This window comes from Nelumbo lutea, chromosome 1 (genome assembly GCF_056320005.1).
Source record: "Nelumbo lutea isolate HS-2025 chromosome 1, American lotus-T2T, whole genome shotgun sequence".
In the NCBI taxonomy this organism is placed as follows: domain Eukaryota; kingdom Viridiplantae; phylum Streptophyta; class Magnoliopsida; order Proteales; family Nelumbonaceae; genus Nelumbo; species Nelumbo lutea.
The window spans coordinates 137,584,341-137,608,035 of record NC_142684.1 but is presented as its reverse complement, the minus strand read 5'-3'; the positions used below and the strand labels follow the sequence as shown (position 1 = coordinate 137,608,035).

The 23,695-nt window shown below is 36.8% G+C and overlaps 1 protein-coding gene across 4 annotated transcripts; it reads right to left on the bottom strand.

Moving 5' to 3' along the window:
- Nucleotides 1–2,063: 2,063 nt before the first annotated feature.
- On the bottom strand, nucleotides 2,064–15,768 carry LOC148877844 (ELMO/CED-12 family protein). 4 transcript variants are annotated; one of them, XM_088945098.1, is made up of 10 exons: nucleotides 14,958–15,768; nucleotides 14,022–14,124; nucleotides 12,612–12,718; nucleotides 11,478–11,546; nucleotides 9,885–10,000; nucleotides 7,727–7,781; nucleotides 5,670–5,790; nucleotides 2,646–2,693; nucleotides 2,441–2,535; nucleotides 2,064–2,356 (listed from the first exon to the last, which is right to left on the bottom strand). In XM_088945098.1, the coding sequence occupies exons 1-10, from the start codon at nucleotides 15,006–15,008 to the stop codon at nucleotides 2,255–2,257; spliced, it is 867 nt and encodes a 288-aa protein (XP_088801224.1). In that variant the 5' UTR covers nucleotides 15,009–15,768; the 3' UTR covers nucleotides 2,064–2,254. The 4 variants fall into 4 exon arrangements, with proteins under 4 accessions (XP_088801224.1, XP_088801239.1, XP_088801248.1 ...); XM_088945113.1 differs by having other exon boundaries at nucleotides 15,477–15,768; XM_088945122.1 differs by having other exon boundaries at nucleotides 14,018–14,124; nucleotides 15,477–15,762.
- Nucleotides 15,769–23,695: the final 7,927 nt, after the last annotated feature.

Sequence of the window (23,695 nt, the reverse complement as noted above, 5' to 3'; positions counted from 1 at the left end):
ATGTGATTAATCAAATCGACCAATATATATTATAAATATAATTGAATGGATTATTTATTTATAATGTATAATATATATTATAGATATAAAAATCAAAGAACCAAATTAGTTTAAAATCAAAACTGGCCAAAAAGTTAACTGACGATAGGACTATCAACAGATTGGGTTTGGGTAGAATCAGAACTGATCTGACAAGAAATATTAAGAAACTGGAACCCAACCAGACCCAATAAGGTCTGTAATTTTAGACAGTACAATCAGGTCTGACCCAATGTAATCGATTATAATAAATCTGCTGAAAATATTATACATTTAATATATGACAAGAATCGAGTCTGAATCGATTCCGATATATTGGTCGGACCGTGAAAACTGATGCAGCACTATCCAATATGCCTACGGTTCGGTTAATCCAACCGTAAGCACCCCTCCGGACTGTAGAGACAATTCAATTTACCAGCTACCACCACTACAGCGTTTCCCAAGAATCGGTCATCGAAACAGGTTATTGGGTGCCGGGTTATTTTGACACGATTCACCTGGTTGAACAGTTCAACTCGAGACATGGGCAGATCTTCAGTTAGACATCCGACTTGGTGTAAAAAACAGTGGGGGAATTGTGACTTGAAGAGTCTAATCCCGTAGTCGACTCTTCTCCAGATAGACCTAGTCCAGGATTCATGTTAACAGTTGAACGCGTATCACGTATGTAGGGTGTTCGATGAATGGTGAAATTAAAATAACTTTGTGCTCGGTTCCATTAGCCTTTGACTCAAAAGAACGATGTCAATGTCCAAGTTTATTTAATGCTTTAGCATCACCACACAGGACCTAATTGTACTAATACTATGCTGATACACTTTTGAGATTATTTCAGTTATATCTTCAGTATAAAAAGGGTAAATTATAGATACTTGGGATTGAATTTTCAATTGCAACACTTGAATACCCTGAACTCTCAAAAATAGACACTTAGGTCCATCCATTAGTGTTCCATCAGTTAAATATTACATAATCTCAAAAATACCCTTCTCGTGTGATTTTGAGATCATTCTACGGAGTAAAATCATCACTACAGAATGTTATTGTCGAAAAATTTGAACCTGTTATTTGCTGTCTATGTGAGATTGACATCGTCGGTTACTTGAGAATGATCTCAGAAATACATGAGAAGGGTATTTTTTACATTATATAATGTTTAACTGATGGAATACTAACAGATAGACCCAAGTGTCTATTTTTGAAAGTTCAGGGTATTTAAGTGTTGAATTGAAAGTTCATACCTATCTGTCATTACCCCAAAGTACAGGGTACCTATCTTTAATTTACCCTAAAAATATACTACATTATGAAGAGTACAAAAGTAGCATCCACGTTAAATAACAGTGCCTTAGGGCTTAGACCTATACCAAGTTTCAAAATATCAATACAGCCCGGGCGTATCAAACTGTATTGAGGCTCGTTCCCCTATTTTTTTTTTTAGTTATTTTTTTAAGCCTAGTTCAGATGGGATCAGTTTAAGGCCTGTCTACCCCCAAATCAAATTAAACCCCGAAACACCCCTTGTAGAAGAATATTGGGAAACCCCCAATACAATACGTATTGGCCAATACAGCCCAATACGTATCAAAATTTTGTACCTTGGCCCAGACAAATGATGCCAAATTAGTCGAACCCAGATGTTAGATATATGAAGATAGAACTACAGACGGTATCCATTGTGATTAAGGTGATCTCAAATCATCCAATTTATAATTGAAATGAATATACATAATCGTTAACCCAATCAATTCGATCCAACAAGAACAGTCATGTTTAGCTCGTATAATATACAACATTTTGATCGTTTTTAGCTTAATTAATGGTAATGCAATGGATAAGAGCAGGCTCTTTTTTTTCAATTGTTTTGGGTGAGGTGGTGTTTAACCGATGCTCCTACGAGTGAATTGACAAGGAATCTACTCGATGGGCTGTAGCAGAAAAAGCTTGCTACCAATATGAAGACCCCTGGTTTGCTTGATCAGGTGATAAAGGAACAGTGGAGCAGGTGATCGGAAGAGTCATGACTCATGAAGCATTATCTAAAGTAGTATATTAAAGAATCTATTTTGGTTACACAGAAATTCCACTGGCCAAAGGCCTATCCAAACGGCATAATACATGTTAAATTATTTAGCAGGCATATTCATCAGGGGATATGAAGCCTTGGGAGTAAAAATGGTGAGGATTTTGATGGGTTAGCCAAAATTTGAAGCTACTGATACAAGAGATTATAAGCTGGTAAATCTTGAATCCGACGAACATCATCTAAAGAAAGTTCTCTCTCCAGTTGGGTCCGTGTCGCTTTCAAGACCTCCTGAATGAACAAAATAAATATTAAAACAATATGGTGCACCAAAAAGCATGACATGCACGAGAGAGAGAGAGAGAGAGAGATCACGTTAAATTCCATGTATGAAGCATGCATAGCAAGCCACTGAGCATCCATCATTTCAAATGCTATACAATACAATACATCAAATGCCTCTTCATCTTCTGCAATTAGAAAAAAAAAATGTGCTATTAAAAAAGCAACATGATAAAGTGGGACCTTAGAATACTAAAGGACCTTTTATCTGTCGTAGTATGAAAACTGGTAACACTACCTGATAAAATTTTTATGAAGTTTGCTCCTGGGATGCATTTTGGCTTTGCTGCAAATGAATGGAGAGAGAATCAGACAAGTATAATAAATGGCAGGTAGAAGATCCTCAATGCATGTAGCACAGAACATAAGAAAATTAATTTAGCAGATGGCAGATTCACAGGCTTACGGCTTCAACTGGATGCAATAAAAGAGTAAAACACCCAAAATTGTAACACTCGTAAAATTATTTGCATCACAACATTGAGCAAACTATATGCTTCTTTTTGAATTTCTATATACAATTCAGGAGAAAGTCATGAGCTTGTTTCCTTTGGCATCTGAAACCATACATGGGAATATGTGTTTATTTCCACTCCTTTCATTAATATATTAATGCAGGTGTAGAGAGACTGGGCCAAATGGGCCCTAGTATCTATTCTTTTATTTATGTAGTGTGTTATTTATTTGTTAGTCAATGGGCCTGTTACTTCTTTTTATAAGTTTATTTCAAGTTCTTGCTTAGCTGGCCACCCACTTAAGGGCATGCTTGTAATTAATTTAGAAAATGAAGATTAACAAAAGGATTAGTGAGGGGAGAGAAGAGATTATCGAATACTCCTTCCTCTTCTTTTCTCCATCTTCTTCTTTTGTTCTGCTGTCTTCTACCTTCTACTTTTTTCTCTACTTTAATCAAGTTTATATGAGTTGTAGAGGACTGATTTACTTCTGCAGGAAATAAATATTTAACTCTTTTTTTTTCAAAAAATCACCATCTAGGCAATGACGCCCAGATATGGATATGGATATGGGAAATGGGGATATATGACTCCATTCCCTAATATTCTCAGCATGGATATGAATATCCAATCCAATGTAATATGCTTATGTCAAGCATTTATATATCGTTTTTTATGCTAAATATCATTTCCCAATACTTATGTTTTGCCAAATTTAATTAAATTTCTAACTTGTGCAACCTTTTTGAAATATAATTTGTTAAAAAATTTCTAACCCTTTGCATTTCAGTCAAAGAAGTTTGGTGCCATCCTGTCCCTCCCAAAGTGGGTGCCTTTTGCTGGGAGGTCTTTCATGGTGCTATTAATACTTGCGACTTGTTGCAAAGAAAGAGACCTGGCTGGTGTCTATCCCCAAATTGGTGTATTTTGTGCAAATCTAATGGTGAAACTGCATATCATCTTTTAATTTCCTGCCCTTTTTCTTGTTATATTTGGGATTGGTTCTTCCTCTTTTGGGTTGCAGGTGGTACTCTCCAAATAGTCTGGACAAATTGTTTGATTTTACTACTTTTAGGGTGTCAAAACGAAGGGGGAGAATAATGTAGAAATGTACGAGGGCTGCTATCCTATGGACAGTTTGAGAGGAAAGAAATTTAAGAATTTTTTAGGGGAAGAAATGAAGCAAAGAGTCACTGATTGAAAGCATCATGGTAAAGGTTGCACATTGGGTGAAATCATTGAGTTTATTCTCAGACTTTACTATTGTTGAATAATCAGATCATGGGGAAGAGTAGCAGCTTTGTTATCCTCGAAAAAAAAAATCCTAAGAGGTTGGGTCCCACCTGAAAATGGATTCCTCAAACTGAATTTAAACAGTAGTAGCTTTGGCAACCTGGGCCCTTCAGGAATTGGAGGGGTATTAAGGGATAAAAATGGAGTAATCCTGGGTTTGTTCTCCGGACCACTTGGAGTAGGGGATTCAACAAAAGCTGAGTTGAAGGCAGTGATATTTGGGATTGGAAAAGCTATGGAGTTGGGGGTAAGGAAACTGATAATTGAAGGAGAGTCTAAAGTTGACCTAAACTGGCTGAAACGAATGGAGCAGACTCCCTGGTGCTTCAAAAATGAAATCAGAAGTTCAGGAGAATTTCAAAGGATATGCAGCTGGTTCTTCAATGGACCCCACCCCCCAAGATCAGCCAATGGTTTAGTAGATCAGTTAGGAAAGCAGGGGGTAAACAGGGAACAGTGCTTTTGGGTTAATATGTAAAGTGAGAAGTATAAGATTTCTAGTAACTGATGTCCTTTGGTTGAGTTTGCGTGGGTCGCTGAGGCTACCTAAAAGCTGTAATCCTCTCTTTTTTATTAATAAATTCTGTTACTGATAAAAAAATACCAACTTGTATACTTTAAAAGTTTTAGTGCTATAAAATACATATAGAAGTATTCGTGAAGTTTTTGATATTGTATCCAATAAGTATCATATACAAAATCAGAACGCTAGGCATGTACAGGTATCCAGGTGCCATAGCATCTAGGTGACACCTAGACAGCTGCTTAAATGCGTAGGTGACAAGGTCATCCCCTGTTGCCTAGTTTTGCCTTGGTGTTTTGACTATGGAACAACTTCCTTGGACACAGGGAGTCAGCGAATCATAATCCTATGATCCTATCCCCATTCATATATCTTCATAATCTTTATCTGATATTTTATCAGTAGCAAGCTTAATATAATAATGAATGGTTAACAGGTTGACAGAAAATATGAGGATTTCTGGGTATCACTGATCACAAACATTTAATCTATTTCATAAATCATATTATTTCATTCATCCCCTCAGGGAATTCCCTATGCTGATAGAAACTATGGCCACTTTATATCCAGCCAATCTCTTATCTCACTGTGTTTTATTTTACTGAACTTAAGGCTACTTCTCTTGAAAATTAGCCACCACCATTCACTAACTTATTCCACAATATATTTTTTTCATACTCCTAATAGCTAACAACAGTCAGAACATCACCTAGTGTAATGTAGCCTGAGATTCCTAAGCAGCCCAATTTACTAGCTAGGCCTTTGACCTAGGCATTTTGGCAAAACTGCATATGCAATTATGCATGGACAGGCTACTAAATGTCTTAATGTATTTCTTTTTCTTTTGTCTCAAAATGTATAGAGCCAACAGAAAAAGGAAAAAGGAAAAGCCCTTTGGCACCTAAATTCACAAGTAAGAATAATAATACAGATTGCTAATTAACAAAATATGCAGAACTGTCGAAAAGACTTTACTTGCTATCTTACTGACCTGAATACAGATCCAACATTTGAATCAACATAAATGACACATTAATGCCTGCAACAGCAAATGGATATTCCCAAGTGGATCTCTCACCATCTTGCTTGAACAATAACCTATGAAAAGCAGCCTTCATTTTGATTTTGAGTAAAATTAGTATAAATTTATGACATCAAATAAACGTAAATAATAAAGAAAAATGGAAAATGAGAGGTTAAAAAATATTAACGTCCAGCTTAGTAGTGTAGTTAAAGCATTACAGGAGGTGCTATGAAAATTGACCCATCGATGGGGATCCAAGGCAATGATTGAAGAACTATTTTAGAATGGAAAAGGTTGTATGCTCCATGGGGATCCTTAGGGATATTTTCTTATTTCTAATATTCCTTGTAGGAATTCACCCATTATGATTTGCTATTTACTATGGGTTTTATTTAGTTCGTCTGAAGTTTCATAGCTATTGACTGGGTTAGCAGTTAGAGTAGTTAACAATTTTCTTTTACTTTTATGTGCAGGGGCACCACTGTAATTTTGCTCATTAAGGTTGGGTGTCCACCAATAATACCATATTTCTGATGAATGAAGATTGATCGGTTTAGCTACAGTTATATCCCCAGAATTCCTAGAGTGCTTTTAGGGTTTCTTTGAGTCTTTGCTTCCTTCTCTTCAATTTCTTGTTCCTACTTTATTTGAATCAAATTGGTGCATGAAAAGTGATAAAAAAAAGTTCAGTTTGGAATAATAATATTCACCAGACAAGCATGTTTTGGTAATTGTTCAATTTTTCCCCAAAACCTACTTTCTTTCTTGCCCTTGGGAAATAGAAGTCACACTTTCTAATTAACCCCCAAAACCCGAATACATTCTACCCTAGCTGCCCCCAAGTACATATCCTAACCTCAACTGCTTTTCTTCCATTTGATTATATTCCCTTTATTTTCTTAACCTCTTGCAAATTTTCACCATAGAATTTTCAGCACTTTTCAGTCCCTAACCAAATTCCTAGGCTATAAATCATAAAGTAGCACCTTTAATCCATAACTCCCAATTCTAAAGCCCTTCAATAATAGTTAAGCCAATATACCTACCGATAGAATTCATATCAAGTTGGTTACAGGACTGCAGTCCAGGAAAAACCCATTAACCTCTATAACAAATGCATGAAGCAGCATCAAAGTAGAGGGTTTTTGTTTGATATATCCATGAAATACATGAAAATGAGCATATAAGGATTTCTTTAAGCAATGATACCTATAAAGCTAAAGCTGATTTACATTGCCATTTAGTTGCTCAGATGACATCATTATGGTGCAAATTAGGCCAGAATGTTTTACTAAGGACACTTGCTGTTCCATAAGTGTAGGTTCCTTTCAAGATCATTATTTTTTTGAGCAAAAGTAAAGTATCAATGTATTGATGAAAAGGTCCTTTGTACAATAAGAAACTGTACACAACAAAACAGAAGGACCTCAAAAGAAGTCCAGAAACTGTACACAACAAGATCATTATGAATATTAGGTGTATTGTATATGTTCAAGAACTTCTGGATTACAATGGAATCAATCCCATCTTTAATGTGGTGGATCTCACTGCTTATCATGGCCACATTATGGCTTGTCTTCTACCCCAGCCTCCTCCCACCAACACAAATGTTATTGAGGATGCTCTAGATGAAAAGTTGATCTCCACTGATAGTGATGGTTATTAAATTCATTGTGAAATAGAAGCACTTCTCATTATCATTGTACTTTGATTACATGAAATATAGTTTAAAAGCATGCTAAAAGAATGCCGGGACCCACATCTGGCTGAGTAACATGTTTTGCCACAGCCCCACCAAACCACTGCCTCCAAACACCACCTACATCTCAATTCTGACCAATATGGTCAGCAACTCAATATCTTACTACTTAAATTTAAGTGTCTCTCTGTGTGTGTAGTTGCTTCCATGACAACTTGTTGACACAATGCCTCACAGACAGAAACACCTACATATTGCCTAAATGCCTTGATGACTACACTGCTGTTTAAGTTTAGGAAAGTGAATAACAAAACTGAAAGCATACCGGATATGTCCTGGCAAAAAACAATAAGTTCTCAAGTGAAATGAATCCACAACCCCTACAAGAAAGAAAAAAACTAAATAATGTCACACAAAAACATTTGTTTTGAACTGTTAAAGGTAATACAACAGGTTCAAGCATACAAACATGATAAGAAACTCTATTAATTATTCATTTACTTCTATTTTTACATATCATAATTAGATGACCTATCATTAGGGACTGCAATTCAACCCAATGATATCAGCTTATAGGGTTAATACAAGCCCAGCCTGAAGAACTTAACAGTCAAATCATTACCTGACCCAATCCAAGAATAAAACTGAGACAATTATTCTGAACCAAACTCAGACAACTTTTCCAATTCAAATATGGGGTTGGGATAAGTTAAAACCAGGTCAGGAGTCAAGACTTCAGTTACAGAACAACTAGGATAGATGTAATAAGACAAAACTCATGCCTTTCAGTTCTCATACTAAACGAAATACTAATTACACTGCTAAACAGAATGATATTCTAGCCATAACAAATGTATAACAAATAAATTATATAAACCAGATAGATTCTCATTCAGGTAGAAAAATATTCTTGCAGGTTTTTCTTCTTCCATACAAATACAAAAAAGAAATATAGGTTTAGATGCTGCAAGTAGGTTACTACAGACAACAAAATAGTGATTAAACTGAATAATGAAAATATGCTGCCAAGAAAATTAGATCCATCAAATCAAAACTTTCAATCTTTTCTGTATTGATGTGTGTTCTAATGAGTGTTTCAAAAAACCACTTTGACCTTTTCCAACAGAAACCCACCACTTTTTATAATCTGGAATAATTTCTGTCATTATTTGATCAAGAAGTTTTGACTTAGTGTAATTTTTTTTATCAGCAAAGGAGAATTTTATTTGAAAATAGAGTTAAAAAAGTTTTACAACTTTGTGTATGGGATTAAAGCTCCCACACTATTACATAATTTCTGTCATTCTTCTTCTTCTTCTTCTTCTTCTTCTTCTTCTTCTTCCGCCCCTGATTGTTCTCAGTCGCTAGTCCTAGTCTCAGTCCCTTTTTTTTTGAAAAAACAGGGGTCTATACTCCTCCCTGCCCTTAATCCTCCTTACTTCTTCTTCTTCCACCCCTATACTCCTCTCCTCCCTTCCTAGTTCCTGCACTTATTTATTTTTTTTCAGTTAATAGTTAGTGCACATGCTTGCTAGTTAGTGTATAGTTGGTGTACTGTGTACATGCTTGCTAGTTATATGAAATTTATAGTTTTATACTAATTTGAATGATTCATAGAGTTAATAGTTAGTGTACATGCTTGCTAGTTAGCACACAAAACCAATAAAATAGCTTACAAAAAATAGATAAAGTAAAAAACTCAAGAAAATTAATATTTTAAAATTCCAACGCCTAGAAGATGCCTGGGCGCCCTGTGGTCGCCTAGCCTTGCCTTGGCGCCTTGAAAACTATGGTTCTAAGAGCTTCTTTTTTATCTAGCTCCCCAATCCTTGAAATAATATTTTCTTTGATCTCCTCCACTTTACCATAAGTATCCTTGTTCCACGCCTTTAATTTCTCTTTTAAACCCTTACTTCCTCAAGAAACTACCCCTTTCTTCAAGCCTCTGCTCACTACCTCTTGCCACCAACATTTAACCATGTCTACAAAGGTAGGATCTTCCAACCACATATTTTCAAACCTAAACGGTGACCGGCCCTAATCTGTCACATGTTTTCTTTTCATTTTAAAACCCAAAGCCCTAATCTGTCTTCTTTCATTCTCCCTTGTGTCTCCTCACTGTTTCATCTTAATGAAATTGATAAAAAAGTTGCAATGGTTACTTTTGTTTTAATTTCTGTCATAATTATAGGCAGTGTTGCATGGACACATACATACATATAAGTTTGTTTGCTTTTACCCTTTAATCTTGTATATATAGAAAAGGTGCAAAAGTATATCCTTGTAACATCACATATAAAAAATGCATACAATGATTAAAAAGAATGGCATATGTCATTTACAGTAGCTTCTTAGAATCCAATGCATTTTTGACATGGACATTTCATTCATTTGGTACATGCAAAACTGGATACTGGTTATAGGTCAAAAATCAAATAGTAGGAATCTAGACACAAACAAGTATTGCAAATTATGAAATTTACCTGAAGTCAGTGGATGGATTAGTACCTTGCCAACCCATATCTTTCCATTGCTCAGAGATCATGCCTTTAAGATCAACATCTGGAAAAGCAGCATGCCACAATGCTCTAAGAGCCTCCTGCCAATGAGATAAAGATGTTAATGTAGAACCCAACAATAAGAACTTGAAGGAGAAAACATGTAGAAAATTACAACCAATGTCTTGAAAACCAGACAGTGGGACAACTGGTTGAACCTGGTTCAACTGGAACCAGACTGTCCTCTGATTCCCAAAAGTGAACTGCTTGGAACATGGTAAGAAACTATTGGCTAATCAAAACATGATTAAACCATGGTTCAGCTGAGGTTGGACCCAAATTGAAACAGAATTGAATCAGGATTTTCTCATTTTAGCATTTATGTTTTAAATGAACATATTTATGATGTTAGCAGTCAAACTGCTTGAACCTCAGGCGGACCAGCGAAACAGTTAAACAAGGCCTTCTTTTTCAACATCTGCTCCAGTTTTCAGAACATTGGTTACAATCATGTAGTTCCATTGAAGAAATCTCATTCTGAAGAAAGAAAATCTATGAAACAATGTGCATGCAAAAATAGTGAATTCTAGCAATGATGCATGACCACAAATCACTTGAATTTTCTTTTTTTTTTTTTTGTACCAACAAGTTTACCAGAAATGTCAAAATCTGGACTCCTACCTGAATTTCACAAAGTGAAATTTTCAACCTGAAGGCTCTAATCATCAATTAATCTACAAAAGAGTTCTACTAAATTTTCTTTAAACATAAAAAGCAATATCAGCTTTGCATAATGCAATTGATCAACATTATATACGCAATTTACACACAAACATGATAAAGAGACAATGTGTCACCAAGAACAAGTATTCATTAAGGATAAAAATTTGTCACTCAAACATCAAAATGATTAATAAAACCTTATTGACAAATACCCCATCTGTTTACAGTTTTGCCAGTTCATCATCATCATCATCATCATCATCATCTAAGCCTTGTTCCAACTATATGGGGTCAGCTACATGAATCCTGTTTTTTACCATTCCGTTCTCTTCAGTGCCATATCCATTGTTAAATGATAAGCCCTTTAGTCATTTCTTACAATCTCAATTCATGTCTTTTTTGGTCTGCCCCTAGCTCTTCTATCCTCTTCAACTTGAAATAGATGGCTTCTTCTTACAGGGTGCTGTAGATGGTCTTCTCTGCACATGACCAAACCATCTTAGTCTACTTCCCTTCATTTTATCACCTATTAGAGCTACTCCTAGGCTCCTTCAAATGAGATTGTAAGTCATTATTCTTTTTTTTCATACAAGGAGAAGAAAGCCAGAGCACAAAAAAGTAAGTAGTTTTCTTTTATGACTTCCAATGGGGAATCATGATAAAACAAGAAGATATATATGCATGTACAAATGCGTGTCAGTGTAATGAACAGAAGAATAGGACAGCCACTCAAAGCTAGGGTAGGTCTTTCCTAACAAAACAAATTAAATATAAGTAACCACACCAGATGTTAAGGTAACTATCACAAGTTTTTTCTAGCTTACTCTCACAAGCCCAAGGGGAAGAAGTTAATACTTGATGATCTGGGCGAGTCTCGTCAAAAGGTATTTGCAGTCTTTCTTGAAGCCTTTGCAATCTCTCTTCCTGCTAAGCAGTAAAAGACAGCTATAACTTCTATGTGACAGATAAATGGTAAATAATCTATGGCTACAAAATCAAAACAACAGTTGCAAGATATACAAGAAACCAATCTTTTTTACTTTTTTTATTAGTTGCAGATCAATGAATTTCATTGATTGTGTAAAAGAATAATGTATTAACAAGTGCCAAGCAATCCCAGCTTTCTGGCCATGGCTCAGCCATCCTACCCTTTCTAATAGATTTTGTACTTTTCTTACATAAAATAGTGTTCAAGACACCGCATAAAAAGTTTTCTCTGTTTACTCCTTGTTTTTAACCATTGCATTTACAAACCTGTTGGCCAATCTGTGAACCCAATTTACATTTATGATCGGCTCCCATTTTAGAGCTTTGCTCTCCCTCAGATTGTTCCAAACAAGAAACCAATCTCCAGAGTGCATGTATACAAATTCCAGCTAGGATGTACTAAAAGAAGTAATATAAGGGTTATTGGAAAAAAAAATTCATATGTTCACATAATCATAACTGTCTTTTGATTTTTTTTATCATTAGAAGAAATTTTATTAATGTATTTCAAAGATTACATTCAGATTTATATAAAAAAAAAGCCAAATTTATAACTGTCTTTTGATTGCAACAAACTGTAAGCAGATGCAATGAATCATATGTCAATGAATGCAAGCAGAAAGCTTATTGAGGGCCTGTTTGGCGCGTCTTTCCACGTGGTCTTTCGGCTGTTTACAAGCCGGGAAGACTGAAAATCGGTCTATTTCCGTTTGGCTCGCGGAAGATCTAGCCACCAAAAGACGGGACGCTGAAAAGACGCGCAAAGCCCATTTTGGGCTGATTTCGGGAAGCTCCAAATGAAGCTTCCCGCATCTATTGCGTTTTAATCTTGCACAGAAAGACCCGAAACAACGCACAGAAAGATGCGCATCTGCCAAACAGTCTTTGGGCTGCCCAGATCTTATGTCAAAAGCTCAATGCGTCTTTTGACTGTCAGAGCTACAAGAAGATCTTCTCAAAAAGACTTGCCAAACAGGCCCTGAATTAAGATCTCAAATCTACCTGAAGAGGGCTCATAGTATAGTCAGGAATCTTGTCTACATGACGCCTATTGCCTGTGCGACTCAGGAGTGCTCCTATCCATGATCGTGATCCAACCATAGCATTACCTACAACAACCACATGTCGTTAAAAGAAACTCCTTGATGGAAAGTAAAAATGCAGATATTAGCTGCGTTAGAAGCTAGGCCATAAATTTGAGTTCAAAGGTTTATTAATATTGTTGCAAAAATTGTTCTAGTAAAGGTTATAAAGAAAATGCATTTTACATGTGTTGGCAGAATTAGGGAAATGATCCTATAGGTTATGGTAACCAAACCAACACCATAAGTTGACCTTGTAGGCTTTGTATCAGTCAGCAACACATATCCAATTTTGATGTAACTGACCATGAAAATCATGCCTCAAATATGAAATAAGTAAAAGAACTGAATTACAAAAATCAGAAAGTGCAGAACCTCTAGAAGTTAAACCTCAAAAGGACAAGGTCCCACCACGATGAAGCTAAAGCCAAACTTCTTTACAGAAGAAGCAACAAAATACCAATATAATAACAAGACGGAAAAATAGTTTGTTATGTGGCTATGACTTAAGAGACCTGCAGTGGATAGTTGTCTGAACATGTGGATGACAGGCAGGTAAACACCATCCATCTGCTGAGGGACTCTCTGGATCAGCAAAATGTATACTAGAAATGTCCATGTCCTCCTTATTCCTCACTATGTATTGCACTCTCCTATAAATAATAGCCCCAAATTTTCTTGAATTTTTAATATAAAAAAGATTAAATAAGCCTGTTTTGTCACTTGGCAGAACTGTATCAGGATGAAGTTTGCCAAATGGAAAAAAGGTATTATGAGAACACATTTACCTATTTTAGGCTGCCAATTCAGTTTCTATGTGATTTGATCTTGTAGAAGCAGGTCTGAACCTGTTGCCTTAATAGAAAACATTGACCCCAGTTTAAATTGGACAAAGGGAAAAGAAAAGAAAAGAATGAAGAAATGAAACTAGAAATCCAGAGAATGGAATTTACTGGAAATAAAAGAAGAAAAAAGAAGGAAAAGAGATGTAACAAGAATTTATGAAAGAAATACATAGGCTGCAAAAAGAACTATGTTAACATGCTTTTAGGGAAGTGGAAAGGATTACAAAGGACATAAATGCTGAATTCAAGTGGGTAAGAAGAAGTGCAAATGGGATAGCCGATTCCCTTGCTAAACAAGGGGTTACAAGGTAGCACCTGTGTTGGGGTTCTATAATCTAGTTGTATTAATCTCATCTATAACCAAATATATACCAATCCTCCCAATAATAGGACAAAATTGACTAAATCAAAACAGAGAAAGAAAAAGAAGGATAACAAAGTCAGATTAGGTCTTATAAGGGAGTAACAAGAATATTCATACTCACTAAAACATTGAACAGACTGTGATATTACGTGAGCAAAATTATGCGACCATGCCACCTCTTCATGCTTGCTCTTTTTCCTCCAATATCCCTCATCCTCATCAACCTGTATTTAGAAGCAAGTATTAGCACACAGTAACTATAAAATCTTGCTAATTCATAAATCAAACCAATTGGCATGATTTGGCAACCGCCAGTATCAAGTGCAGGCATCATATGTTTTTCCCGTTTTATTTGGTGTCTTAAAATTAAAAGTCTTTAGTAGGCAAGTAACTTGTCTAAACCTTGTGTGTAAAATTAAGTTGCTCCTCCACAGACTTGACTCAGTGAAATTCAAAGAACTAAAAAACAGTCAACAGTGGAAGGACTTTTATTTCCTTTTTCTGATTAATTTCAGCATTAAATAAATTAGAGGAAAAATTGTCGGAGTAGTTTCCAAACCAGAAAGATACATGAGGCCTGTCTACAGACTCTACAGAGATCAAAAAATAAAATATAAGAAGTTTCCATGGAATATCCTCCCAATGAAGTTCGCTATATCTACCCTTCTTCTCTACATTTTCAATCTGTTGGGCTATGTCAGTATGTCCAATTTTGATTCTTCGATTTTGTACTCCAGGGTGGATCCCTAGTACCCCGCTTTTTTAGGCTTTCTTGCACCACCAATTGGAATCGGTTTGGAGTTGCATCAAAAGGAGGAAGAACAGAGCGCACGATTAGATGCTTCATAGGACTAGATATTACAATGCTACATTTTGGTCTGACATTATAATATAGAACTTTGAGCACAAGAGAAGCGGGTCTCTCCTTCCATTTCTGTTAACATAACGCCTATCGGTAAGGTCAGGGTGCCGAAGCGAAGAGGGTATAATCAGAAGGAGGGCGAGGTTTTTGTTATTTCCTCATTGCCTTCTTTTGTAAGGTTCTACTGTGTCTTACCCTTTGAAGGGAAGAGCAGGAAGGAATACATTGGCGACGCCTTAATCTCATATCAGGAGATGTCTACGATAAGATTCCTTCTCCATTTCGAACCAGGAAAGAAGGAAATGGAAAAGAAAGGAAAAAAGAGAAGAAAATAATTGCAGCAATCCATGCTCCGCTTCGTATTCAATCACTCATAATTTCAGTTGTCTATGCAGCACTAATTACGTATATAGAAAGAGTCGAGAAATGGCATTACAGCTAGATGCATAAATAGAGAGATAAATCTCCAGCACCGAAATCCCCGACAGGAATGAAAAGGAGCAAAGAGTGAGTAAAAAGATGAGAAAACAAAGAGCGCAATCAACGGGTCCCTCCATGATTTCCTTTCTTTTGTGGCGCAAATGTGCATAATTTAATTGATTGCTTGCAGCAGGAACAAACATAATACGAGAGAAAAGGGCATGCACAGAATGATTGAGGGTAGCGCTACAAACAAATACATACGGAAATACAGAGAAGGGAAGAGAGAAACACCTTGGAATGGATTCAAGAGGAGAGCTTGTGGTTGATAAGATACAGGGATGACCATCTTTGCGACGGCTCTGATTGGTAAGGCGGTAGGACCGAACCTGAAAGCGGAGGGGAAGGAGGCGGGGGAGGAGGAGGGAGAGGACGAACATCTGAGCTCGACTTCTCTACAATGGGGGGAACAGGGAGGAGGCTGCGTGCAGAGGAAGGGGAAGGAAGAGAGAATGTCTCGCTCTCGAGCGCTAAGACAACCAGCCAAACGCTACACCCTACGCCGTAGCTGTCGGGAGCCAAAGGCAAGCACCACCGTACATAGTATTCTTTTATGAACCACGCGTAGCTTCAAGGTACCCAAGGCTGTTTTTTCCGGCCAAACTTTGATACCGATTGATCGGTATCAGTTTTTCAGGATGGTACCATAATCGGAATACAAATTTGTATTAATTTCAATTTTCAAGCGACCATATCTCGATAATTTGGTTATCACTACATTTGTAAATGAACTTTTTTGACTTAATATCTATTTAACCATATATCTCGATCTGAATGATGTATGTTTTATGAAACATAATATCAAAACCAGAAATTCAACTATAGCTTTTTTGCTTTTATTAGTTTTGGAAATAAAAATAAGAGTAGTATGGCCCCTTTTTATTAAGTTAATTATCCGGTTAAATGTATTTATTTAGATAAGTATTTTTAGAAAATATTTATTTGGATAAATGCATTATTTATATTCTTTTAAATAAGATTATTACTATTTTATCCATAAAAATTTATAAGACTATCCGAATATTTAAATAAGATTATTACTTAGTAATTTTTTCCAATGTGAGAAAGTTATTTATCCATCTAGATGGGTATCACTTGACCCCATATAAATCTGAAAAAAGAACATGTCGATGGGTATCAAAATCCTATTGACAAACGTTCTCCCCTCTCAAATCAATATATATATATATATATATAAAATAAACAAACCCCATATGTTTAAAATAATATACATAATATCAAACCTTAGTCATCATTCAAGCCTTGTCCTAATTATATAGGGTCGGCTTCATGAATCTTTTTTTCTATTCTATTCTATTGTGTTAAATTAATGGCACTTAAATCATTTCTTACAATTTCTATCCATGTTTTTATTTGGATTTATTCCTAACCATTTTAGCCCCTTTAACTTGCAAGGTATCAATTTTTTCTTATGGATGTTGTTGATGGACTCTTATACATGCAGGTGGCAACACCATCTTAATCAACTCTTTCATTCATAGGTTCCTTTGAATGATTTCATTAAAATACAATATCAAACCACTGAAAGAAAAGTGTGTTTTTAGTAGCAAAAAAATGCTTATAAATTCAATTCTTTTTTCTTCTAACTTCCAATTTTGAATACAAGAAATGCTTATTTCAATAATCCTTTCTCAAACCAGATGTTGGATCCAAGTTTCTGCAACTTAACAAAAAAAATCATATCGGAATAAAAAAGAAACCAACTCAGCTTATTGGATAGTAAGTTATTGTAGTTGGGCCGCCTGTTCAGTTGTTGTTTAGTCAGTTTGAACTAATCATGATGACTCGGCTGTTTTGCATACAACAACCAATAGCAATGGATAGGTTAAGTACTATTAGATCATTGCCATTGTTAGTAAAACTCCGATTTCGACTATCCTTACATTTTGATGCCAAAATATTCAAAGCTTATTTTTTATACTTTATATGAGAAAGAAAAAAAAAAACATATTTTTTCATAGAAACACTGTTTCAAGTGACAAATAAAAATTTGTGAAAATGTTTTAGCTATCAATCCTAAGTAGCATCTATCAAAAAAAAAATCCTAAACAATGAATATAAACTAGCGGGGCGCCCCATGTGCATGGGAATATTATTGATGGCAGGAGGGATTAAAAAAAAATTATAACCATCATTATATCATTGCCCCAGAAAAAAAAAAATTACCTAATAAAAATAATTAAAAACTATGGCTTAAAAAAGAATTAGTTCATCTCTTTGATCGATGGTCTAGCCATTTTATCAAAATATGCTAAGGGTTACTGATTTGGGCATTATTCATTTTTGATAATTGGTTTTGGGGACACAGGACCTCTAGATAGGTCTGGGGTCCACATAACTTGCACCAATCCAATGTCAAAAATTAGCTTGATTAATTAGATGACTCCAAGCCATTTGATTAGGTAGTGTAGTTCATCTCTCTCTCTCTCTTTGCAATTTTCCATTCAATTTGTATAAAAAAAAAAACGTATTCCTAAATAATAGGTAAAAAGCAAACACAAATGCATTCCTCCAAAAATTAAGATTGACTATATATATAAAAATCAAATTAAAGAAATTACAGCGGCAAATTAAGACAAAACTGCCTCAAAGAAACCAGATAGACTAAACATATATGGTACACTGAGATGATAGATAGCTAGGACTAGCTAACTGAGTTCTGATCATCACGGAACAGGATAAGATTTCCTATTACACATGCATTTATATGCCATGGGGCATGTCTCTGCCTCTGCAAGGGACGCACACACAAAGCTCACCATGACTAATCTACATGGTGTACATGATCCACAAGCATGCGAGCAATCTGGTAAGCTTGACCCTGCTACTTGAACTGTCTCAGGCCCTCTTGCTTTCAATGGCCTTCTTTCTACATACAAGTTGGGTTTAACCGTTTCACCACCTCCTTTTCTGGGTTGTGGGGTGTGACGATGATGATGGCCATGATGATCTGTGAAACACCATATATAATAACCATAGCGTTAGAAGAGAATAAAACAGAGAAAATCAACCTTACTTAATTTGAGTTAATGATCAGATCAAGTAAACGCTAGCTTAATTAAATTTAACAGGAAATCGATGGACCTACTGCTATTGAGAAGTTGAGCTTAGGGCTTGGTGACAAGTCGGACCTAATGCTAACGCAGGAGACTCATGAAGTTGTCTGTTCTGACATCTAAATTATCACCTAAAGCCCCACACCGAAGTAATTGCCTTAATATATATGTTTGAAATATAATATTATTGCAGGTGGGTGGGTCTACATGCATGAGATGGAAGTACGGAACCAGCTCAGTAATGAGCTAATTCTGCTACAGATTTCTACTTGGTGAATGATGTGCAACTGGGTCTCACTCATAATCACAGTTAGGCTTGTTTCTCGAAACCAATGATCAGTCTCTGATCCCTAGTTTGAACTACAGTTGATGAATATGCAAAGGATGAAGACATACTTGAGCGAGTCCGGCCAATTTGCCTAGCAGAGACGATGACTGTCGGAGCAAGGAGGAGAATGGCTAGAAATGCTGCGACGAGAAGCGGGGTCTTCCTCATGGCTCTCATCCTTCTGAGTTCTGAGTAGAGTAGGCTTACAAAAAAGTTTAAGTTTGGAGAGTTGAAAGTAGAAGGGTGTATTTAAAAGCAGAGGGTAGAAGGAAGGTATTGAAGCAAATCACAGGCGTTGTATGCAACGAAGTGGAGGAGATCACATGAAGAGGAGGGAGAAGGGAGAGTTCTCACAGGCTTGGGCGCGGGCTCGGTGACGAGTTCTGTCTTCACGCAAATGCACGCATTTGATGATTTACAGAGAGGGGGTGAGGATGCAATTCCAGTGTTTCTTTTACGTGAATTTTCTGACTGACTTGGATTGAGCAAGCAAGGCCATAAATATTTCCAAGTTTGGTGCTTTTGCTTTAAAGAGATCTTCGAAGCCCGCATTAAATTACCCTCAGACTCAGAGAAGCTTATGTGACCACCATTAATGCTTTTCTGTTCTTCTGCACTGCATGCGTGGATTAGGTGTGGGTATGCCCAGCCGAACCACCACCATACAAATAGCTAATCAAATTATATCAAAATGATAGACGGTGATGGGGATTGCTCAATTGGTTCGTCAGGGCCCATCTCTTGGGAGTCTGGATTCTAAAATCTGATAGAGGAATGGTCTCTGAAACGACATTAAAAGGGGACAATTTTCCATGTGGAGAGAGGTGTGCTTGAACGTGGCAGGATGCCAGGAAACGCTGTTACGCAAGATGGGACATAACGTTGAATCCTTATTATATCCCTTAAAACATAAAATAAAGAAAAAGAATTCAAATACTAATGATAGAAAGAAATAGAGGAGATCGGCTTCCGTCAGGGCAAGTCCGTGCCCACACAGTTCCAACCACCTTTTCTAACCTTGCATTAAAAAAATATCTCCCCGTTAAATAAAACACATAGGGTGAATTCAAGGCTGTAAACACTATTCGAACGGGTTTGTAAATTCTCTCAAATCCCATTGTGCTATATTTTGAGTTCGGCTTTGGTAATTATAAAGTTCGTTCGAGCAGCTTTTATACAAGGATTAAGGTATCGATACAATATTTTCAATATAAGACATATTGTATTTGTATTCATGATTATGGATACAGACGTTACAATTGGATATATATCCTACGAGTTGTGTGTATTAGTATGATACGCCTTCGTATCGGGTCGTATTACACTGTATCGATGAATACAGTTCAATACACACTAATATGGAGATGTATTCATGTCTAGTTTGACAAAATTGTACATCGAGTACTTTTGAATTGTTTTTCATCTTTAATACAAGTTAAAAAATAGTATTATGAAAACTGAAATAAATAATTTAAGATTTAATTTTTCCAAAAAAATTAATAAAAACTAAAAATTATACAAATAATATATTTCATCTACCTTAGATGATTTATATATTTTATTTTACACATAATTATATGTCAAAAATGAAAACATAGTTATTATTTGAAAAAATAGAGTTATTGTATAAAAATACTAAATAAATAAATTTTCCCAAAATTTTAATAAAAACTGAAAATTAAATATAATTTTTTTATCTACCTTAAATGAATTATTTGTTTTATTTTACAATTATGTGTAAAATAAAAACATTATATGTTAAAAATGAAAACATATTTATTATTTAAAAAATAGTTTTTATTTAAATGAAATACTAAATTAATAAATATTCCCAAAAATTAATAAAATTTGAAAATAATAATTATAAAATTGAAAGAGTGATAATTAATTGTACAATGTTTGAATGTTTTAGAGTCTCGGTATTGTTTATTGTAATATTTCTCATCATATAACCCATTGAAGTATGCATTTCTCATGTGTTTATATCTTATTCATAGATAATTCAGCTTTTGGTTTAGTATGATTAATGTATTTATGTGATTTGTATGCATTTCACTAACGTATCTAAGTGTTTCAATATCTTTCATTCGTATTCATGTGTTTCCAAAGCGTATCTTTATCCGTATCCGATTTATCCGATACAATACCCGATATCAATACTTTGATCTTTGCCTTTACAAACTTGCCATGAGAATATCTCCCTATTTACTGCTTTATTTCATAGGGAGAAGCCAATCTCCTATATTTTTCATTCAGTTTGTGTCTTTGTGACAAGTGCTTAAATACGTGTAGCTGGATGTCTATCACAGATCCAACGGAAATACAAGAAATTTACTACTTTTAAGAATAATTATATATTGATTGAGTTTTAACTTTTGATCAATTATGCTAAACAGGGTCTATTCAGTTAGTAACGGTCTTGATTCTTGACACAGCACAGTGTTACGGGGTAGATCTGCAAAGAAAGAAACCCGTGCAGCATCTAGGCCATGGGCGGCGAAAACAAGTCTGATGTGTGTATAAGGGCCATGTGTAGCCTGATGAATGACTCCACCAAGGTGAGTGGGACTAGATTATGACCTCATTGCGCATGACCGGACCTATTTGTGGCTCTTGCCGGTCCACGGGTGGTGAGGCGTCGCTTATGTGCCAAAGAGGGAAGGCCATGATGTGAGGCGACTGTGATGCCAATGATGCGAGGCACATGTTGTGCCAATGATGTAAGGAAACTGTTGGGCCTGTGAACACACCTATGCATTGTGGGCAATAGGTAGCTCAATTAGCTTAAACACGAGGCTGGCGTGGTGAAGGGTCATGCTTGGGCCAGACCTACATGCCAAGCCTCCCTTCAATGTGCATGGTGTAGTGCCGGTCCATGCATTGTCTCCATGAATGTGTGTGTGCCCATGAGTAATGCTAGTAGCAAGGTTCAAAGTATTAACACGTATCGGCCTATATCAACTGATACGTACCATGCCGATGGCTTCCCAATACACCCCTCCAAGGGTTGTATCGGGTCATACCATGGTTCAGAGGGTAGCCGGGACTTAAGCCGACCCCTCTGAATTGGTTTAAAAAAATAAATAAAACATAAAAAAAAGCACCAATACAGGTTGATACTCTGTGTCAATACTTTGAACCTTGCCTGATAGCCATGCTAGCCATAACAAGGGCTGCCCCACAATGGATGTTGGTCTTAGAGTGCCAAGGTTAGGCACCCAAGGAGGTTTACCACCCCTCCTCAAAGAATACGTTAAACTTTTGGAGGTCCACCAATAAGAAACATCACTTCTCCCAAAAATTATACTGGCAATATTGAAGATAATGCCACTCAACATAAGCCCACCAAGCGTAGGTAAGGCTAAGCCTATGTCAAACCATGACAAGCTCCCCCACTCAATCTGTTGTTGTCCTCAACAACGACTCCTTAGTGAATGGGTGTCTGTATCTCGCACCATCTACGTGAGCTCCAGTTTAGGGTCGCCTGCTCAACCCAAGTCTCGCCTATGTTAGTGTCCATTTGTAGGGACAAAACCATTTCACCATAACAACTTGCTTAGACTTCACCCATTGTGTTGGGGTTACTCAAACCGCACAATGGCTATACCCTTTGTATATGTGTGTATGGACTTCAAAGATGTTATGTGTGTGTGTGTTTCGCGGAGGTCCACCCCACGTTCTCTTTACCTTAAGGCTTGACCATCTTCTTGGTAGCTTTTTGGTGATGCTACCGAACACAATGTGATAGGTTTTCTCTTGCTATTGGCATAGTGTCCTGGGAAACCCTTTCACCATGCTGGCTTGTGCACTTCACCTCGTTGTGTTCGGGTTACTTAAACCTAACCATGGTTTATGCTCTTTTGTCCCTCAAAACTACACTTCACCTCACCGGTTTGGGCTACCTCTTCACTCCAAGGGTGCCCCAATGTGTTCTGCCTCAAGGATCCGACTGTGTTTTGTGCGAATAATGGCAACTTTTTCCCATGATGTTGCCAAATATGTACTTGCCTTTATGATGTGTTGTTGTTGCTACAAATGTTTCGCCTTGTTGAGCTAAGCATGTCCTCCGTGTTGGTGCTGGGCCACCATGCTCCAATGGCTAATGTACTCGCATTCCTATCATTCCAATATTGTGGCTTCAACCAAGGACCCTTTTTGTGCTAATGCCGCCATTTCAATGGTATTCCTTGATTAACCATTGACACAAGAAATTTTGGACTATCGTTCTCACCTTAGTAGTGCGTTTGACAAGCTATGGAACAATGCTCATTCGTTACAAAACCAAGATTTAGGCACACCACTTACACCTCACCAAAATGAATAAGATTGATGTCAATGAGGAAGCATGGCACTCCCCCACTCAAATCACCACAATATGCCTTCCAAGGGATAGCCAATGTGTTTTCCCCCATATGAGCACTGCTTCGGGGTCATTGGAATGGGAACACGAGGAGTGGCCTCTTTCTAGACTTGATGCTCTTGATGCTTACTCAACTCTCTTGAGTGGGCATGGTGAGGGACCGCACCCCACAATGTAGTTGCTTGTCGAGATTGTTGCTTCAATTGGTTCTGGGCTTTGATACCAACTATGATAGTAGTTGGCTGATTGGCTCTGATATCAACTACAACAGTAGTTGGCTGATCTCACTCTAATACCAACTATCACAGGGGGAGACCTGCAACAAAAGAAACCTGTGCGGCGTTCGAGCCATGGAAGGCCAGGACAAATTTGATGTGTAAGGGCCATGTGCGGCCCAATGAATGGCTCCACCAATGTCAGTGGCACTAGATCATGACCTCATTGTACATGGCTAGGGTGGCTCTTTCCGGTTTATGGGAGGTGTCGCTTATGTGCCAAAGGGGGGAAGGCCATGATGTAAGATGACTATGGCACTGATGATGTGAGACACATGTTGTGTTGATGATGTAAGGCAACCATTGGGCCTGACTCATATTACAAGCCTCCCTTCAATGTGTGTGGCACAGTGCCGATCCGTGCATTGTCCCCATGAGCGTGTGTGCCCATGGGGAACCTTGGTAGCTATGCT

Bases quoted from the DNA above. Each gene is read 5' to 3' on its own strand.
- LOC148877844 (XM_088945098.1), bottom strand. From the start codon at position 15,008: ATGAGATTAAGGCGTCGCCAATGTATTCCTTCCTGCTCTTCCCTTCAA. The intron at 14,125-14,957 runs GTAAGACACAGT...TTCTAAATACAG, and splicing joins CCTGCTCTTCCCTTCAAAGG to GTTGATGAGGATGAGGGATA. The intron at 2,694-5,669 runs GTCAGTAAGATA...ATTCATTTGCAG, and splicing joins AATGTTGGATCTGTATTCAG to CAAAGCCAAAATGCATCCCA.